General features: G+C 44.4%; 2 protein-coding genes across 3 annotated transcripts in view; one reads left to right on the forward strand and one right to left on the reverse strand.

The window, feature by feature from the left end:
* Nucleotides 1-17,370, forward strand: part of LOC138978656 (uncharacterized) — an 18,955-nt gene extending 1,585 nt beyond the window's left edge. For both annotated transcript variants that reach the window (XM_070351435.1, XM_070351444.1), the window contains exons 2-8: nt 1,730-1,860; nt 10,110-10,400; nt 11,180-11,390; nt 13,150-13,203; nt 13,544-13,610; nt 16,409-16,491; nt 16,958-17,370. In XM_070351435.1, the coding sequence (XP_070207536.1) occupies nt 1,730-1,860; nt 10,110-10,400; nt 11,180-11,390; nt 13,150-13,203; nt 13,544-13,610; nt 16,409-16,491; nt 16,958-17,049 (929 nt within the window). In that variant the 3' untranslated portion in view covers nt 17,050-17,370. The remainder of the gene's footprint in view (nt 1-1,729; nt 1,861-10,109; nt 10,401-11,179; nt 11,391-13,149; nt 13,204-13,543; nt 13,611-16,408; nt 16,492-16,957) is intronic.
* On the reverse strand, nt 5,596-6,793 carry LOC138958396 (uncharacterized). Its single transcript, XM_070329536.1, has one exon. The coding sequence runs from the start codon at nt 6,713-6,715 to the stop codon at nt 5,612-5,614; it is 1,104 nt and encodes a 367-aa protein (XP_070185637.1). The 5' UTR covers nt 6,716-6,793; the 3' UTR covers nt 5,596-5,611.
* Nucleotides 17,371-18,719: the final 1,349 nt, after the last annotated feature.

The following is an 18,719-nucleotide window of genomic DNA, read 5'->3' on the forward strand; positions in this document are numbered from 1 at the left end:
ACCCTGTAAGTGTCAACACTAACAATACAATGTTATAAAGTACTGCATTACATATACGGATAAATACCACAGAAGAAGAAAAACCTCAAACAAACGATAAAAACAAATTACATGTGTGTGTGTGTGTGTGTGTGTGTGTGTTTGTTTTTATGTATGTGTGTGTGTGTGTGTGTGTGTGTTTGTGTTTGTGTGTGTGTGTGTGTGCGTGTGTGTGTATGCGCGTGTGTGTGTGTGTATGTGTGTGGTGTGTGTGTGTGTGTGTGTGTGTGTGTCAGTATGCGCGCTAGTGTGCACTGGCCTTCACACGATGGCAGCTCCGTTTACTTGCGCAATTACAGTATAAGCGGAGGCGATTGGTCTTTGAACATTACAATTAACGTACGACGGTTACCTCATTTTCTGCTGTGCAAATGCTAGTGTTCGTTGTCATGTGTTTCTGTGCGAACCGCTATGTCAAAAACGAATGAGAGAGAGAGAGAGAGAGAGAGAGAGAGAGAGAGAGAGAGAGAGAGAGAGAGAGAGAGAGAGAGAGAGAGAGAGAGAGAGAGAGAGAGTCACAGAGAGAGAGAGAGAGAGAGAGAGAGAGAGTGAGAGAGAGAGAGTCAGAGAGAGAGAGAGAGAGAGAGAGAGAAAGTGAGAGAGAGAGAAAGAGAGAGAGAGTGAAAGAGAGAGAGAGAGTCAGAGAGAGAGAGAGAGAGAGAGAGAGAGGGAGAGAGAGAGAGAGAGAGAGAGAGAGAGAGAGAGAGAGACAGACAGACAGACAGACAGACAGACAGACAGACAGAGATAGAAACGGAGACAGAACAATGAACCCACCTACATCCATCTCTGAAGAAGACGACCTTCAGATGGAACACCAAGGTTTGAGGTGTTTCACTCATGTCTGGATGATGTTTTATCCACAGGAGCTTGTATCAAATTGGCTTGCAAGGGCCACTTGATCGAGATATCTTAATTATGAGATCTACTTTAGTAGAAACAAACGAGTCGCGTAAATATAAAGCGATCCGAAAACATTTAGTCAAAACCTTCATACTAAAAAAATGAAACTGAACCCATTTGATTGTTTCAACGGGCGCAGTGGCGTGGTGGTAAGACGTCGGCCTCCTAATCGGGAGGTCGTGAGTTTGAATCCCGGTCGCTGCCGCCTGGTGGGTTAAGAGTGGAGATTTTTCCGATCTCCCAGGTCAACTTATGTGCAGACCTGCTGGTGACTTAACCCCCTTCGTGTGTACACGCAAGCACAAGACCAAGTGCGCACGGAAAAGATCCTGTAATCAATGTCAGAGTTCGGTGGGTTACGGAAAAACGAAAATACCCAGCATGCCTACTCAACGAAAGCGGAGTGAAGCTGACTATGCTCTCAGAGTATAGTTTGGGGAACCCAAATGGGCATACGAGCTCACACGTAACCAGAACATTCTGGAACGCTGAAGAAGAAGAAGAAGAAGAAGATTGTTTCCACCTAGAGTAGCAAGTCAACACTCCTCGGGGACGCTGTTTGGTCTCGGTATATAAAAACAAATATTAAATGTGAACCTTATTTTCAAAGAACATAGTATACCTATATCTTTTTGAAATCGTTTAAAAGCAGTCTGAGAACAAAACGGAGAAAAAGACTGATGCTGAATCAGTCTCGCTTGACCCTTAAGGGTTCTAGAGACAATAAACAACAACAATAAGCAAACTTTAAACATTTTATACACTGTGCACTGTCATTTTGTTCCAGACGATACATCAAAGTGTGTAACAACAATGTTGTACAGCATCGTACCAGAGGCTGTGATCCTGTCCCTGGGGCTTCTCTTCAACCTGGTTCTTCTGATTGCCCTGAAACACACCTGGTCACGCTGGACACAGGTAACAATGTTCAGGTGGGAAGGGCTGCTAGACAGCTAAAATGCCAACGTGTACGGGTAAAGATAAAGATACCTTTCAAGAAAAAGAGAACAACAACAGCCAGTGCAGTACAGTTTAGAGAATGAATCAGTCTCTCCGTCTGTCTGTCTGTGTCGGTGTCTCTCTTCCTAGATCCTCTCTCAATAAGGTCCTTACTTGATTTGAAAACCATCTTGTATAAGGCCAAAAAAAAAGAAGGTCTGTTTACGGTAACATAGGCCAAAAAAATAGGGTCGGTAGGTCGGGATTTTTTTTTCTTTTTTTTCCAAAAAACCATATTTTTACGTTATTTTGCCAAAAAAACAAGATTTTTTTTTTTTTTTTTTTTCTTTTCCGAAATGCCAAAAAAAAGTCTAGGGTCGCGCGAAAAAACTAGGGTCGGTCGGGTTACCGTAAACAGACCTATTTTTTTTTTGGCCTAATGGCAAATTTGTAATTTTTTTGTTTGGCTCCCATTCACTGGATTCATTGAAAAGAATCAAACAAATATGTATATATATATTTATGGTTTCCCATAAAACCATTTATGTTCTGAATTTGCTTGTGCTAACAACCCAAGGGAAACAACCACTTCACACAATCATACTATGAAACAAGCCAACACTGTGATTGCGGATGTTGTCGCTGGATCTACCCAGCGACTGCATTTTTGAGAAAACCAAAGTATTTATACATATCATCAATCAAAAATGCATACTGTTTAGCACCAAATTGTTCGGATACATAGTCATCATGTGGGCAACATGTTATTATAAAGTAGCCGAAATTGTGAGAGTATCCGGTCGACTAGATGGACAAAAACTGCATACTGTTTAGCACCAAATTGTTCGGATACATAATCATCATGTAGTCAACATGTTATTATAAAGTACCCGAAATTGTGAGAGTATCCGGTCGACTAGATGGACAATTGCCTCCCTTGTTATATCACACCGGCCTTCTCACAATAATTACTAGCTGCCTTACAGTCACCTGGCAGCAGGTTAAATGCAACATTATTTACATCACAATACACCCTGGGGACCAAGTTTCCCCTCTTTTTACATCACTGGCGGTAAAACGCCACCAACCAGCGAGTAGAACTGCTTGCTGGTACCGCCATACCAGTATAGTCCGACCCAAATTACCATTCTACTTTAAGACGTCCAAAGCGCCTTTACCCTTCCGACGTCCTACTAGGAGCGAGACACGAGCAGCCATTAATAACAATCGTCCTGTAAGCCACCAAATGTACCCTTACTTGACGCTTGCATCAACTGAACTGCCCGTTCCATACTGGTCAGACATTATGTATTCGTATATAGGAGGTGAACGCGTTCAAAGCCCATCTCCATGCTATGCGAATCTGCGCGTCAGATGCTCCTTGCGAAGCTAACTGAGTGGCTGCTCCTATTCTGAAACTATGAGTGTTGTACCGCTCTTGTGGGTGCCCGCAGAACTGAAGAGCTGACTTCAGCTCTTTGCAAAAACTGGACTGCGACACCGCCTCCCCAGTGTCTGACAGAAAGAGAGGCCCTGCACTTTCTCCCCACAGCTGCAAATACTGCTGTAGCAATGCCACTGCGCAGATGGTGAGGTTATGATGAACTTTCACAGTATGTCTGACTGCCGCCCCCGTGCTGTGCTTAAATTTACGGAAGGTTATAACAATGCGATCCTTTTCCACCATAACATCGCTATATTGCAGGTTGTTGTGGGACATAGTCATTTCTCCTACTCGCAGTAGTGTGTGGAACGCCAAAGTACACATGGTGTTAAACCTGATTCTAGCGTAAAAACTTCCAATGACAGTCTGACTGGCCTCTACTACATTCTCTAAGATGGGTACAGTGATTGGTAACCTCATGTCTTGGCTACTGCTCAGTTTCTTGCACCCTTGCAAAATTTTCCGAACAAGGGCCGAGTCCGACGGATCGGTGAAACCCATGATTTTATGCACGAACGAAATGGCTGACACGGCAGATGTTATTGAACTGGGTGCATATGTGCGATCATGCATAAAAGCAACAAAACGTGTCAAGGTAACTTGCGCGGCAGGAAATTGAAATTCTATGTCATTTACTCTGTGAAATTCCATGAAAAGTTTCCAAGTACGCTGATATGCCTGGCGAGTGCCCTCTGAAATAGATGCAAACAACAGTGTCTGCGCCGTGCTATCTAGCTGAGTGCAGTTGGTAGCGGAGGGATATGGACTGCTTGTCTCTCTGCCCTGGGGCACAAATCCCTGAACCGCTCCATCTGGAACCGAGACAGAGCATCCGCGCTTGAGTTGTTGACCCAGGCACGTGCCTAGCTGCTACCACGATGTTATGATTTAAACACAGGAGCACAAGTTTTCTGACCAATATCATTACGAGTGGCTCCTTGGACGTTTGTTTATTAAGCACTGCCACAATCGCACTGTTATCTGTGTACAAAATCAGATGTTTGTTTACCATCTGATGACCCCAAACTTCAACAGCCAGTACAATAGGGTAAAGTTCAAGCAGTGTGATGTTTTGGCCCAGCCACCAGTCACTCCATTTGCCGTTAAACCACTTAGGCCCAAACACCTGCCCCATATCCCACAGTCCCTGACGCATCTGTGTACAGGTTAACAGTGGGGGCATGTACTGGTTGCTGGTCCAAAAACAGGCACCTGCCGTTGTAGTTAACTAGAAATTGCAACCACGTGTTTAGGTCTTCCTTAGTTCCCTTTGTTAGGCGTATCTTGTGATGAGGCGCTGCCACTCCTATTGTCAGATCAATGAGCCTTCGCAAGAACGGTCTGCCTGGAAGCACTACGGCACAAGTGAAATTTAGAAGGCCAACAATGGCTTGTATCTCTCTGAGCGTTGCTTTCGAACGTTTCAGTAGTAAATTAATTTCTTGCGAGCAACCTTGTAGTTTCTCTAAAGGGAGTCTTACTTCTTGCGCTATGGAATCAATTTCGTATCCCACGAAAGACATGATAGTGCTAGGGGGAAATGTTTTTTCTGGTGCCATGGGGAGACCAATATCCCTGCACATGTTAAGAAATCTTTGTAGCTGAAAACTGCCTACTTCTTTTGATACTGAAACCAACAGAAAATCATCGAGCATGTGAACTAAGTTAATGCCTAACTTAGTTTTAGCGATCCAGTCAATGGCCGTACTGAAAGACTCAAAAATCTGACAGGAGGACGAGCACCCCATTTGTACCGCCAGGTCAACATAGAAGAGACCGTTCCATGAAAATACGAACAAATGGTAATCATCTGGGTGAAGGGGCAGAATCCGAAACGCCTTCTTTACATCTGTTTTTGCCATGAAGGCGCCCGCACAAAGCCCCCTCACCAATCTCATTGCATCTTCAATGGTATCGTATGAAACCCGTGTTCTTTCTGGATCGATCTGGTCATTTACTGACTTTCCCACTGGATGGGAGAGATGATGGATCATTCTAAACTCTCCTTTACTCTTCTTTTCCACTAACCCAATTGGAGAACAATGGAATTTTTTGAAAGGCCCCAGAACGCGACCAGCCTGCTTTTCTTTTTGAATGTGTTTCTCAACTAATTCTGGATACTGCATGGCTGATTTTAGATTGATGGGGACTTGATTATTTACCTCCCCCTGGAAACCTACTTTGAAACCTTGTGAAAACCCTTCTACAATTTGTTTTGCTCCATCATATCCCTCCAGCCAGTGGGCCAGTCGATCAACTCGAATGGGTGTGGGTACCGCCTTTTTTCTACCGTCGGGTGGACCTGCCCCCTCTTCCGGAGTCCCTGGGAAAGGGCATTTTTGACTGCGAGTCCCCACTCGCTGTACATTGACTGGCGGGGTGATCTCCGGTCTTACACTTGTAACACAGGTGCTTGTACCGACACTGGGCAGCCGTGTACTTGCAGCTGTTATTCAGATGGAAGTCGTAACAGAACCCTTTTGGAGCTCCGTTTCTCCCTCCCCTCTGCCAAACAGCTGCCGGGCTATCACCTCTGTGGTGAGGGGCAGCCATGGCGCCGTGCACAAATTTTAGGCGCGCACTCGTGTAGAGCGCAGGACTGGCCACCCCCCACTGCTGCAGCCCTTGTTGCACCATGCGGCGAAAGGCCCGATCGTACCCCCGCCAATCCCCCTTCTCCAACATGAGTTGCTGTACCTGTTGAAAATGTACAGCTAGCCCTTGCATTGCAGTGGGGAACCGCTGCGTGTAGATGGCGGCATAGATGTTCCATGCCGCCGTCCAACTTGCCTCGCTGAGTACGTTGGCCTTGTTGGGGGCATCCCGTATGGAAAAACTTGGCCCATCTGCCGATTTCGATATTGTTATGTCATAGGACCCATGGTCCTCCCCCTTTACCAGGGTTGCCAGGTCAATGGCCTCCTGTGCCCAGATACGTGCTTTGAGTTTGTCCTCTACGAATAAGTCCACTGGCACAAAGTGAGACTTCTCACCTGTGATACTTCGAGCCAAATTCGCAGCGGGGCCGTCTGGCATGGCGTAGTGGTCTGAAGTGAATGCCGTGGCGGACCCCGGAGCAGGAGAAACGGTGTCGGGACACCGAGCTGCCGCTTCCCGCAGGCGCTGGTTGTCCTGTGTTAGGGCAGCGATGTCCTTTTGCGCCTGCTCCGCCATCTGTCGCATCTCTGCGAGGACTGCCGCCAAACCCGTCTCTGCCTCCCCTGGGTTGCTGGTGCTGGCCTGAACTGCTGCCGCTCTTGTTGCCTCCGTCACCCTTTGTACTGTGGCGCTGGGAGTGGGACGCCCAGTCACTGCTCTGGTCACCTCTGCGACCCGCCTGGAGGCTGCTCTCTTCGGTGGCATAATCCTGTGTGATAAAAACCAGGACATATGAAACCTGCGCCCTCGGAAAAATCTTTCCGTGGAATGCCGCTCTGGAACCCACCTCCCTGAAAGCGATTAGAAATAGCGCAGTGTAACCTGCTGAAATTATAAGCAGCATTTTAATATAAGCCAATAAAATTTTCTCTGGAATGCCACCCCAATGACAAACGCCTACGTCCCAGAGTGCTTCCACCCAACCCGATGTTTGGGTTCTGTGAAGTGTTAATTGACCTGGTTGACAGCCAGTACATCCCCCGAAATAATTCCTGATTCTCTGAAATGTCAACCCAAAATTCGAAAATATATGGCCCAAAATACCTCCACCAAACACTAGTTTGGACTCAAGGCGCCAACTCCCTTGCTCCATAATCAGTACCTCCACTGGCAACTTAGCACCAGATTCTCTGACTTATCAGCAAGACCCGAAAATTCCCTGCTCGCTAATCAGTACCTCCACCGGTAATGTAATACCGGATTCTCTGACTTAGCCGCAGACCCGGACAATCACCTGCTCACTAATCAGTACCTCCACCGGCAATGTAATACCGGATTCTCTGACTTAGCCGCAGAACCGGACAAATCACCTGCTCGCTAATCAGTACCTCCACCGGTAATGTAATACCGGATTCTCTGACGTAGCGGCAGACCCGGACAAATCACCTGCTCGCTAATCAGTACCTCCACCGGCAATGTAATACCGGATTCTCTGACTTAGCCGCAGAACCGGACAAAACACCTGCTCGCTAATCAGTACCTCCACCGGCAATGTAATACCGGATTCTCTGACTTAGCCGCAGAACCGGACAAAACACCTGCTCGCTAATCAGTACCTCCACCGGCAATGTAATACCGGATTCTCTGACTTAGCCGCAGAACCGGACAAAACACCTGCTCGCTAATCAGTACCTCCACCGGCAATGTAATACCGGATTCTCTGACTTAGCCGCAGAACCGGACAAAACACCTGCTCGCTAATCAGTACCTCCACCGGCAATGTAATACCGGATTCTCTGACTTAGCCGCAGAACCGGACAAAACACCTGCTCGCTAATCAGTACCTCCACCGGCAATGTAATACCGGATTCTCTGACTTAGCCGCAGAACCGGGCAAAACACCTGCTCGCTAATCAGTACCTCCACCGGCAATGTAATACCGGATTCTCTGACTTAGCCGCAGAACCGGACATCAGCATAAAGTGCCTTCAACTATAGCAACCAGCCACAGGCAATAACTGAAACGACAAGACCACCATGAAGGTGAACACCACACATACATCTTGCAACTTGGTTCAGATGCAAGAATTTATCTTCCTGTGCTGAAAACAAAACAAAACCCATACATTCAACGACAAATACACAGTCACACTATCTGCCCTGCGACTGACTCAGAAACAAGCCCGACTGTGGGTGATAGCTCGTCTAAGAGACTTGTACAAACGGGCATTCCCTGTTGTTGCCAAGTGCACCCCGTCGTCCAAAAAGTGTCTCTGCACGCACTGGTATCTTGAAACGCTTTCCTGTGGGAAAGAGACAAATTCATGATTCCAGAATGACACATTGCGGCGGTCAGCACCGCCCTGTCGAAGTAAGTTGTTGACCTCCAGTGCAGCGGCGTTGTAATCTGGGTCAAACCGGTATGTGTGATACCCCCGCGACTGAAAACGAGGCATTAAATGACACACGATAATGTTCTTGACCCCTACTGCAGCATTCTGTATCAAGGAAATACCTGCAAGTAAATGCGCGGAAACCTCCTCCGGCGAACTATCACCAGAACCATCGTTGTCGCCTCCATCGTTAGTAACCAAAGCTGCGGTGCTCCAACAGCGGCCAGCTTTCTGCCCTACATTTTTTACCAGGTTTCTGATCTTTCGACCACCCTTTTCAAAGACTTCGCAGGTCCCGAACCCAACATTTTCCGACACCTCAGTGTCCTTGTGAAGAAATTCGCCGAAACTTCGAGCGAAGGAGTGAACCAAAATCAGAATTTTGTCCCAGTTTGGCTTCTGTCCCCGATCGCGTGGGGAAGCCATAGCATCCACAATTATGTAACAATAGCGTGGCCTCCGCAGAACGAAGGATCGTTTTTGCTTCGCCCAATTAAAACGAAAATTGGATGTAACGACATGCACAATTCTCACTGATAATACATCAAACAACAGAAAAACGCAAAATGATACTCAGAACTGTGATCCCACGATGAAAACGTAGGAAAAACAAAAAAACTTTGCGGACTGAGTGGACGCGTTCTTTCTTGTTGACAAGTTGTAGGTGGAAGGAAGCATTGCCTTATGGGTATTCAAACGGTGGTATGAAATTTTCGGATTGGGAACGAAACGAGAATTCCTCAACGGTTCACCACTCTTGCCAACCATTCCTTCACATAAATTATATTTATGTATTATACAATCCCCCCCCCCCCCCAAAAAAAAAAAGTTAAATAAATAAAAACACGTTATTTCCATGTTAACCAAAAATCCAAAAACAGTTCAAAAATTCAGAATCTATAAACCAAGAAAGGTAGGTTATTGAAATGCTTTCTTGTTTTCGATACCATGTCAACCATTCAGGAAATAACCAGGTTTTATTTAACAAGGGGTAAAGCCATGGTTCGACTTGGACAAATACCTACAATTAAAAGCATGACTGTTTCCTGTTCATTTCTATCACATTAAGTCGATGTTTGACTTAATGATTTAACATAGACCAGGAATCGAAACGAGGGCCGTGGTGTGTGTGTGTCTGTGTGTGTGTGTGTGTGTGTGTGTGTGTGTGTGTGTGTCTAATGTGTGTGTGTGTGTGTGTGTGTGTGTGTGTGTGTGTGTGTGTGTGTAGAGCGAAACAGAGACAACTACTGGACCGATCTTCATGAAATTTTACATACATATTTTTCCAGGGGGTACCTTATTTAGTTTAATTTTATTTTTTCGATAAAAATCTTTGATGATGTCATATTCGGCTTTTAGTGAAGTCAAAACCTCTTTTTTTCCTTTTTTTTTTTTAAACCAAATTGTTCTAAATTTTGGTCAAGCAATCTTCGACAAAGTCCTGACTATGGCATTGCATTTCACCTTGGAAGCTTAACAACTAGTTTTACTAACAGATTTAAAAACGACGTCGTGCGGAATACTTCTCGGTGTTCGGGTATAGGCTAGCAAAGGTTTACTGCTTGTAGACTTGATGATCATATGTTTCCAGTGTTAGTGTTTTAGTTTTAGGCCGACAGATTGACTAAATGTGTGGATATCGCTTCACGCGACTTGCTTTTACTTGGACTGCAAGTGACCCAGCATAAACGAGAGCGACATGAATGTATGGATATTTATTGCTGCCACACAGACAAAAACAGCGCAATTGCAATTAAACAGCGAACGGGAAGTCATATTGGGATCTATTCCAGGTGAAATGGTACGTGCTACTTGTGATCGCCGGCAACTGGCTGGACGTCTTGTTCAAGATGACCACACAGCTGGGGGTGAAGGTGACCCACAGCTGGGAGGGGGGTGACTTCATGTGCAAGCTGCTGATGTTGATGAGCGTGCTAGGTCCGAGCCTGGCCAATATGGGCGTGGCCGCGCTGTCCATCCACGTGCTGCTCACTTCCATCACCGGTTGCCACGGCAACAGACTGAGGCACGCGCTGGTCCTGGGGCTGTTCGTGCTGCTGAGCCTCCCGTGGCCAGTGACTCAGGTGAGTTAACTTCTCGCGTTGGTCGTTTGTCTGCTCAGGTCTCAGCAATGTTTTATTTCAGGCTTGGTTGGGTATTATTTTGTGTCGTCATTACAGCAGATAGTATCCTATCCGAGACCGATGCAGGCATCAGGCCTCAGTGCATACATCTATAGAGTGGCACATCACAACAATATGAATAGAGATGAAAATGTTAGGTGCAAAGGTAACCTTTGATTATGGGTCAGGTAGTAACCCTAACCACCCTCCACATACTTGCATGCGCACGTTCTCCCTACTATTCAACACTCACCTGCATATGTATATATACATACCTGTTTTATGCCTGTGTATACTCTTACGTTGATCTGTTCTGTGGTCAGTGATTCAGGTGATATACGAAGTCGTATAATATTAGTTTACCACAGAAATCAGAGGGAATTCACTACGATTTGATGATTTACATGAAAACGTTGCTTTGGTGACTGCTCCTGTCCCGTGTAAAAGCCAGACAAGTGTGGTGCCAATACGTTTTGTTATTTAGACCACTTGACCATTTTGTCGTTGGTAATTTTGCTGAGTAAATAGATCAACCACGACGCACAGAATGAAACGTTTTTGTGTGAAAAAAACAAGCTTAAATTTAGGAGAATGAAAAAAGTGCTCCAAATTACAGCACGTCAACGACTACTTTCAATTAAGCACTTCAGTAATTAATAACAGCTAAATTAGATTCACAGATGACAATACACAAGATCAAGAACAAAGCAATCGCAAACCAAAATGACCTTTCTCTTCAGATCCCAGTGTACGGTGTGTTCACGCACGGGCGAGGAGAGGATGAGTATAGCATCTGCACGGACCACGACTTCTTTGCGAGCCACGACTCCGCGCCTTATCTGCGTTTCTATTTCTACGTGGCTGGAGCCATCGCCTGCGTCTTCTTCCCGCTCGTTGTGGTCGTCGGCGCCCTGGTTGGCTCGCTGATGCTCAACTGTAGTGCCTACAACGGTATGGTGTTACATTTAGTACAGATTTATTTTGTTTTTCAACTTTGTCAATCTCACCCACAGTCATTTTGTTGTTTAGAATTTGCGTGAAGGGATAATACCCAAGGGAAACAGGCTCTCAGAACGCTTCCATGGTAATACCATAAGATTCTGCGTTACAAATAATGCTACCTCGCAGATGACTGCCTTCACGTTGCAAAAGGATGTGTTTTAAAAGTTAATTAAATGTAGAATACGCAAAGCACCCTTTTTGATGGATTGGGTTGGGTTGGTTTACTTCCACTGAGTTACATCCCTTCTTTGTGCACTTGATAGTGTTACTAAGATACTGCGTCATAGAGAGCACTAGTCGTCTTGCCGCCAGTTGGAGCTTCTCGATTACTTTTGGTTCCCAACACCACAGAAAAGCATCGCATTGAAGCGCATTCAGTCACTTTGATTTAATTAAATACCATACTTGTAGTGTGTTTTTGAACCAATCGTGCCTGTTTGTCTAGATTAACGTACAGTCGATTACCTAGACTCGTCAGATTCGTCATAACTGTCGGATCAGTAGTATTTCTTTAAAAACATTAATGGACTAACACTTTGCTGTTGAAAAGCTCAACTCAGACATTGGATTGATATCTATTGCCAAGGTCAACTGAGAAATATGATTGACGCTTTGTAGACCTATATCTATTGTTGAAAAATTCAAATGAGAAATAAGATTGATACATAGTCTTATATTTATTGTTAAAAGGGTCAACTGAGAAATAGGATCGACACTTTGAAGGGCTATGCATTTATTGTTGACAAAGTCAAATGAGAAATAAGATTGACACTTTGTAGGGCTATGTTTTTTGTTTAAAGATCAACTGAGGAAGAAGATCGACACTTTGTATATTTATTGTTGTAAAGGTCCACAGAGAAATGAGCTATTTTCGATAAATCAGATGCTGCTCTGATGTTAAATTCTGCGCGCAATAGAAACCAGAAACTCAGATTGATATCCCTGAAATGTCCACTCCGATCACGAAGTGAAAGCCATCTAGCTTTACCTGGTCAGGGTACACCTTAGTCAAGTAGTCGGTAGTCAAGACGTCTGATAAAAGTGAAACGTGTTAATGTTTTGCATTTTGCTGTTGTTGTATTCTTCACCTGAACAAATTGAGAGTAATTTCGGAACCTGGGGGTGTAGAGCTGGCGATATTTGTTGGAGGGCGAGGTCACATTTTGGTCATTACCGATTGGTATTTATGTGAATAAGACACATATTTCTATTCACTTATTTATTTAGATGTTTATTTTACCGCTGATGTCCTACTTCGCAGGAAGTAGTTATGCCAGTGATGGCAGGGATTCTTTGATGTGTGTATGTGTGTGTGTGTGTGTGTGTGTGTGTGAGCGCGCGCGTGAGTGTGTGTATGTGTGTGTGTGTGTGTGTGTATGTGTGTGTGTGTGTATGTGTGTGTGTGTGTATGTGTGTGTGTGTGTGTGTGTGTGCGCGCGCGTGAGTGTGTGTGTGTGTTTATGTGTGTGTGTGTGTATGTGTATGTGTGTGTGTGTGTTTTAGCTTTGATCCCAGGGCCGGATCTGGGGGGGGGGGGGGGGGGGGTTCCTGGGGTTCCGGAACCCCCCCCCCCCCTGGCCATCCAATGTACCTCTCAGAGAAAAAAAATGTGGACTTTGGACCCCTGCCTTCAGTTGGAACCCCCCCCCCCCTCAAACGAACTTGGTCCGGCCCTGGATCCCATGATAATAAAGCTGATTTGTTGCAGGGAGCAGCAAGAGCGAATCGAACACGTCTGACTTGGTCCTCACTGCGTTGCTAGGTAACAATAATACTATACCTCACACTTCGCTTATTGGTCGTGTCTTTTTCATTTTTCCTACTGAAACAAAACTGCCGCTAATTGCTAAATTTATGCTGTTCTGTATGTTTCTACCCTTTGCATAACCACAATGTCTGTTGTGGCATACATTTATGGTTTTTTTTTGGTGGTTAATCTCAGAGTTGAAAATAGTGTTATTCACAACGTTATACGTGCATTCGTAATAAACTCCGTGGCTATGCATGTTTTATCTCTCACCATGTTTCAATAAATAAATAAGCGGTGGTTTTGCGTTCATTTACATTATTAATCATCTATCTAACCCATTGCATGCATTCAGGCTTCGTACTGATGATAACCTGCGTGCCAGTCTCAGGATTCATCTTCCATTTCCGTGGCCACATTACGTAAGTACGCTTCATGTGGAATCAAAATCAAGTGTTTAGATTTTATAATCAATGGGGAATTTAATTTATCACAACTGTGATGAGTAGCAAGCACGAGATAACTCATAAACGGATTAATCACAACATGAACATTTAAGGAACTGTTAATTGCAACTACCACGACAAAATCAATGATAACATAACGCCAGGGAAAACCACCGCGAAACAGACGACGAAAGGGGACCGGTAGCTCCGTGGGTAGAGCACTGATCCTCGGGTCACGGGTTCGAATCCGGGCCAGAACAGACACTATTCAACTTTATGTGCAGACGGTATCTGTAGCCATGTCCCACCCCCGTGTCACCAGTGTGGTACGTATAAATCCTCGGTCATCAAGCCAGGAGTACAGTTGCTGATTACACATACTGACGCCCACAACTGGGAGGAAGCGATCCGAACTTCCAAGCAATTGGACTATAACATAATGAAAATGAAAATGACAAATATGACAATTATTTGATGACAAAATAGATGTACAGGTGTTCGCGCGGAAAATCAAATATTGATAGGTTTCGTGCTGGCATTGGTATGAATTCATCGCTGACTTTTGATTGTTCTAATGGTATGGTACTCATGGGTTCAATCGGTTATGAAGGTTAGCATGTTATTTCTTAAGTGTATGTAATCAATATGGGTGAACACAATGTTGTGTTGCGCCTAGAACTGTTTTCGTATGTCGCAGGAAGTAGATTTGAATTTTTTTTTCTTTTAATCTTTTTTCTTTGATAACTGGACAGGTTCTCCTGGGCTTATAGGCCAAAATTTCAAATTCTGTATGCGTGATAGCATAATTTTTAGCGAAATCGAATAACATACAAGGTTTGGGAAGGATTCGTGACAGTTTCCTCGTAAGGTGGGGGTTGGGGGGAGACGCCCTTGTCTTACTGTGAAGTCTTGTGACACATAGTGGACAGGGAACACACGGCAGGGTTTGAATTTCTTGTCCACAGGCGTATAGAAGAGCGCTCAGAAAGGCTTTTCTAGCTCATGATGCCTAGCATCCTCGTCCTGCGGTGAAGGAATCTATATTTAACGGTACACTCCTTGTCGTGAAAACAGTTGGGCTCACAAACTCAGATCTGGCTAGGCGTTTTACGTTTGATAAGACCACCCCTTCCCTTGGTCATACGCCAGTAATAAACAGCATCGGTACTCTCTATGAAACCGTTGGATTTTTGTGATGAATTAATTTCGTAAATAATATTTTTTGGGTTAAATTCCAGCTCTGCACAGTAAGCAGTCAGGATATTGATTTTGGTAGGTGTCCAAGTGGAGGGATGATCTTATCCCATGGACTGGGTGGCCGAGTGGTAACGACTGGGTGGCCGAGTGGTAACGACTGGGTGGCCGAGTGGTAACGACTGGGTGGCCGAGTGGTAACGACTGGGTGGCCGAGTGGTAAACGCACTTGCCTCGGAAGCGAAAGGTTGCGAGTTCGACCCTGGGTCAGGGCGTAAGCAATTTCAGACATGGGATTCTTCCATTTTTAGGCTCCAGGGATCATTCTTGAGATTCGAATCGTGCAAATCCGCTGAGAAAATTTGGGGGTATATGTAGGTATAGACCCAAGTTTTTTGGCCGGTCCGCTGATCGCGACGCTCCATTCCATACTATTCTTGAACGGTTGGTTCCTAAAACGGTCAGACTGTTGCTGGTCGATCCGTATGGGAACGCGCTCTTTGTCTCCTACAGTCACCGTTTCAACGTAGCTATCGGGGATTCAGTATAAGCATACCGTATGAGAATGATTCGGCACCATTTTTACATCGCTTCGAGCCACCTGCCAAAATGATGAGGAAGCTAAAGCGAGACGAAACCGTTCTAGCCCGGGAAATTGACCAGCAGAAGTACAAGAAAAATCTCTGGAGATTCGACTGGCTCGATGAAGTTGTATCATTGAGCTGGAAAGACGAGAAAGGCCAGAAGACACAAGACGTGAAAGTTGGCGATGCTTTTGCTAAAATCAACTTGCCGTGGACTCTGACAAACTATTTTCTACTCATGGAAAACAGTTCTGCTTTAATTCAAAGTGAGGTAAAAAAAAAAAAAATCAATTTTCTTTCATATGTTTCCCTGCTGTTTGAATTGTTGTTATTGCCATTGATATAGAAGCTCTATGATTAAGCTGAAATATACATTTCAGGGCCATTTTTGTGTGTCTAAAACACTAAAAACCTTCAGCTTCTGGGGGCGAAGCCCCCAGACCCCGACCAGGGGCGTTGCCCCTGGACCCTACTGGGGGCCTTCTAGGGCCCCCAGACCCCCACCTTCTTTTTCCTTAATTATCACTTTTTCTTAATCCCATGTCTGAATTTTCTTCCCCCTTTCCTAGCCTAGGTGGTGGGGTCAAGTGCTAGTCTTTCCGATGAGACGAAAAACCGAGGTCCCTTCGTGTACACTACATTGGGGTGTGCACGTTAAAGATCCCACGATTGACAAAAGGGTCTTTCCTGGCAAAATTGTATAGGCATAGATACAAATGTCCACCAAATACCCGTGTGACTTGGAATAATAGGCCGTGAAAAGTAAATATTCGCCTTAATTGGCTTGAGATTTACTGGCCGATGTGAATGCGTGATATATTGAGTAAAAAATTCCATCTCACACGGCAGAAATTAATATGTAAAGCGCTTGGAGAATGTCAAGCGCTATGTAAATCGCCCCATACATACATACATGTAAACGCCTGGCCACATCTGACATGTTGAGTAGAACGGTTTTCGCGAGAAAGAGTGTGCTGTCACTGTGCTAACTTTCAGGTTTGGAGATGAAACCATGATGCTCTACTTTGGACTGACCTACCTTTTCTACTGCCGTGCCATCCTGAGTGCCTTGGTTTGTGGTCAGTATTGGTGGGGCGAAGACAAGTTATCTGTCCATCTGGTATTACTCAAGTATTTATAACTACATGCATGTTCTATATGCAGAGTAACGTAGAGAAGCACTGACACTCAGTCACGCGCCTGCATGCAAAAGTCCATAGTCACTCATTTGCACAGAGTCACACACACACACACACACACACACACACACACACACGCGCACGCACACACGCACGCACGCACACATGCGCGTGCGCACGCACGCACGCACGCTCACACACACACACACACACACACACACACACACACACACACCCAAAAGCTCTAAACTCAAAACTTCTAAATGCCACAAAGAATCTGTCTCTACTAATATATTATATACACACATTATGTTTTGAAATACAACTGTTTGTACGGACTATGTCGTAATATCATTGTTTTATCCTCGTATTTTGAATGTAGGTCGTACTTCGTTCTTTGTTTCAGTGGTGTTTGCCTACGCGCACGTGTTTCGGAAAGGCCGCGCGGAGCAGTATGACACTGGCAGAAAAGGCGAAGGGCAGAATTTAATGAACTAATAAGCTGCCGGACCCAAACGCACGTGCATGTTCATGAAAGAACTATGGTTAAACGTCAACTCAAACTCAAGGAACATTTCTTTCACACAGCCGAATTTACAGATGTTATTTGAAGCTATCCCACCGCTCTTTTGTATCAATGCCATGTACTTCGATTGACTTTTATTGTGCCCAAAAGAGTAGTTACTGTGTGAATATATGATGACAATTCAACCCTTTTTTTAATTGAAAATAAAAAACCCGATCAGTCTTCAAATTGTCGGTTTGCTTTTGTCCCCACTCTTTTGGAGTGACAATTCAAAATAAAATACAATAATTTGAGGATGGCCTGTGTGTTGTTGTTCATAATTGATCTGATAGGGATGCATATAACATGCAAGACGATCCCCGTTAATATAATATGCAACGAGTAAGATCGGATCGATAGTATTTCTTACACAAACACACACACACACACACACACACACACACACACACACACACACACACACACACACACACACACACACTGACACCACACATACACTTACACAGACAGACATAGAGACAACACAGACAAAAAGACAGACAGACAGGTAAGCAAACGTACTGATAAAACGTACACAAAGGCACACATATGTAATCAAGACTTCAAAGAGACAGAAAACAGACATGTAGAATAAATGAACGATGTGTCACACGATAAAAAGGAAATCATGAATGCGTGTTTGAATTCGGTTATCTTTATTCATCCGTCAAATTAATGTATCTGAATATCTTTCATCCTTAAAACTGCCTATTAACAAGGGTGCCTAAAGGATTTTTCTTATCTGCACCAAGTCATCTTGGACAATTCAATAACTTAAAATTCAATGTTCACAGTTGATACAATTCCAAAAACAAACAAACTTCATTACGTTTAACATTACTTTTGGAAACATTGTCCAAATTATCTTAATTTATCTTAGCTTATCTGTCTAAAACGTGTTTCATTTCTCGTGTTTTTTTAACACATGTACACACTCATCACCAAACGAATTCATAAGGTTTAATTCGGGATAGAAAATCAATCACTAATCTCTTCAAACATGAATCACCACAAACTATTTTTTTGTAGGATCAGATCAAGTGTGTTCATTTTGGCAAAACAAGGGTAATGCTGTTTTTATATGTTATACTCTTACTTTCTCCCAAGCGCAAGACAAATTCTTCTATGAAAATTGAAGCCAATAAAATTTGAGTTGAGTTGAGTTGAGTTGAGTTATGGTGTCATTTATTTTACTTGGGGGAAAGATGTCTCATAACCCGGCCATACATAAACATCATGTTAATGTCTTCCGATTTGTCCTGATAAGCGCACACAAAGACACACATACGTAAAAAGAAACTTCGAAGAGGCAGATAACAGTAAAGCAAATCAATGAGAGAAGTTTCATAAAAAGGAAAATGAGAGCCAACGGGCGTTTTTACTTCAGGTTATCTTTTTCATCCCCCACAATAATTGCTATGCGTATATTTGATTCTTAAAACTGCATAATCATTAACGAGGGTCACTGCCGGCACGGTTGGCCTAGTGGTAAGGCGTCCGCCCCGTGATCGGGAGGTCGTTGGTTCGAACCCCGGCCGGGTCATGCCTAAGACTTTAACATTGGCAATCTAGTGGCTGCTCCGCCTGGCGTCTGGCATTATGG

The sequence above is a fragment of the Littorina saxatilis genome, linkage group LG1 (genome assembly GCF_037325665.1).
Source record: "Littorina saxatilis isolate snail1 linkage group LG1, US_GU_Lsax_2.0, whole genome shotgun sequence".
NCBI classification, from domain to species: Eukaryota; Metazoa; Mollusca; class Gastropoda; order Littorinimorpha; family Littorinidae; genus Littorina; species Littorina saxatilis.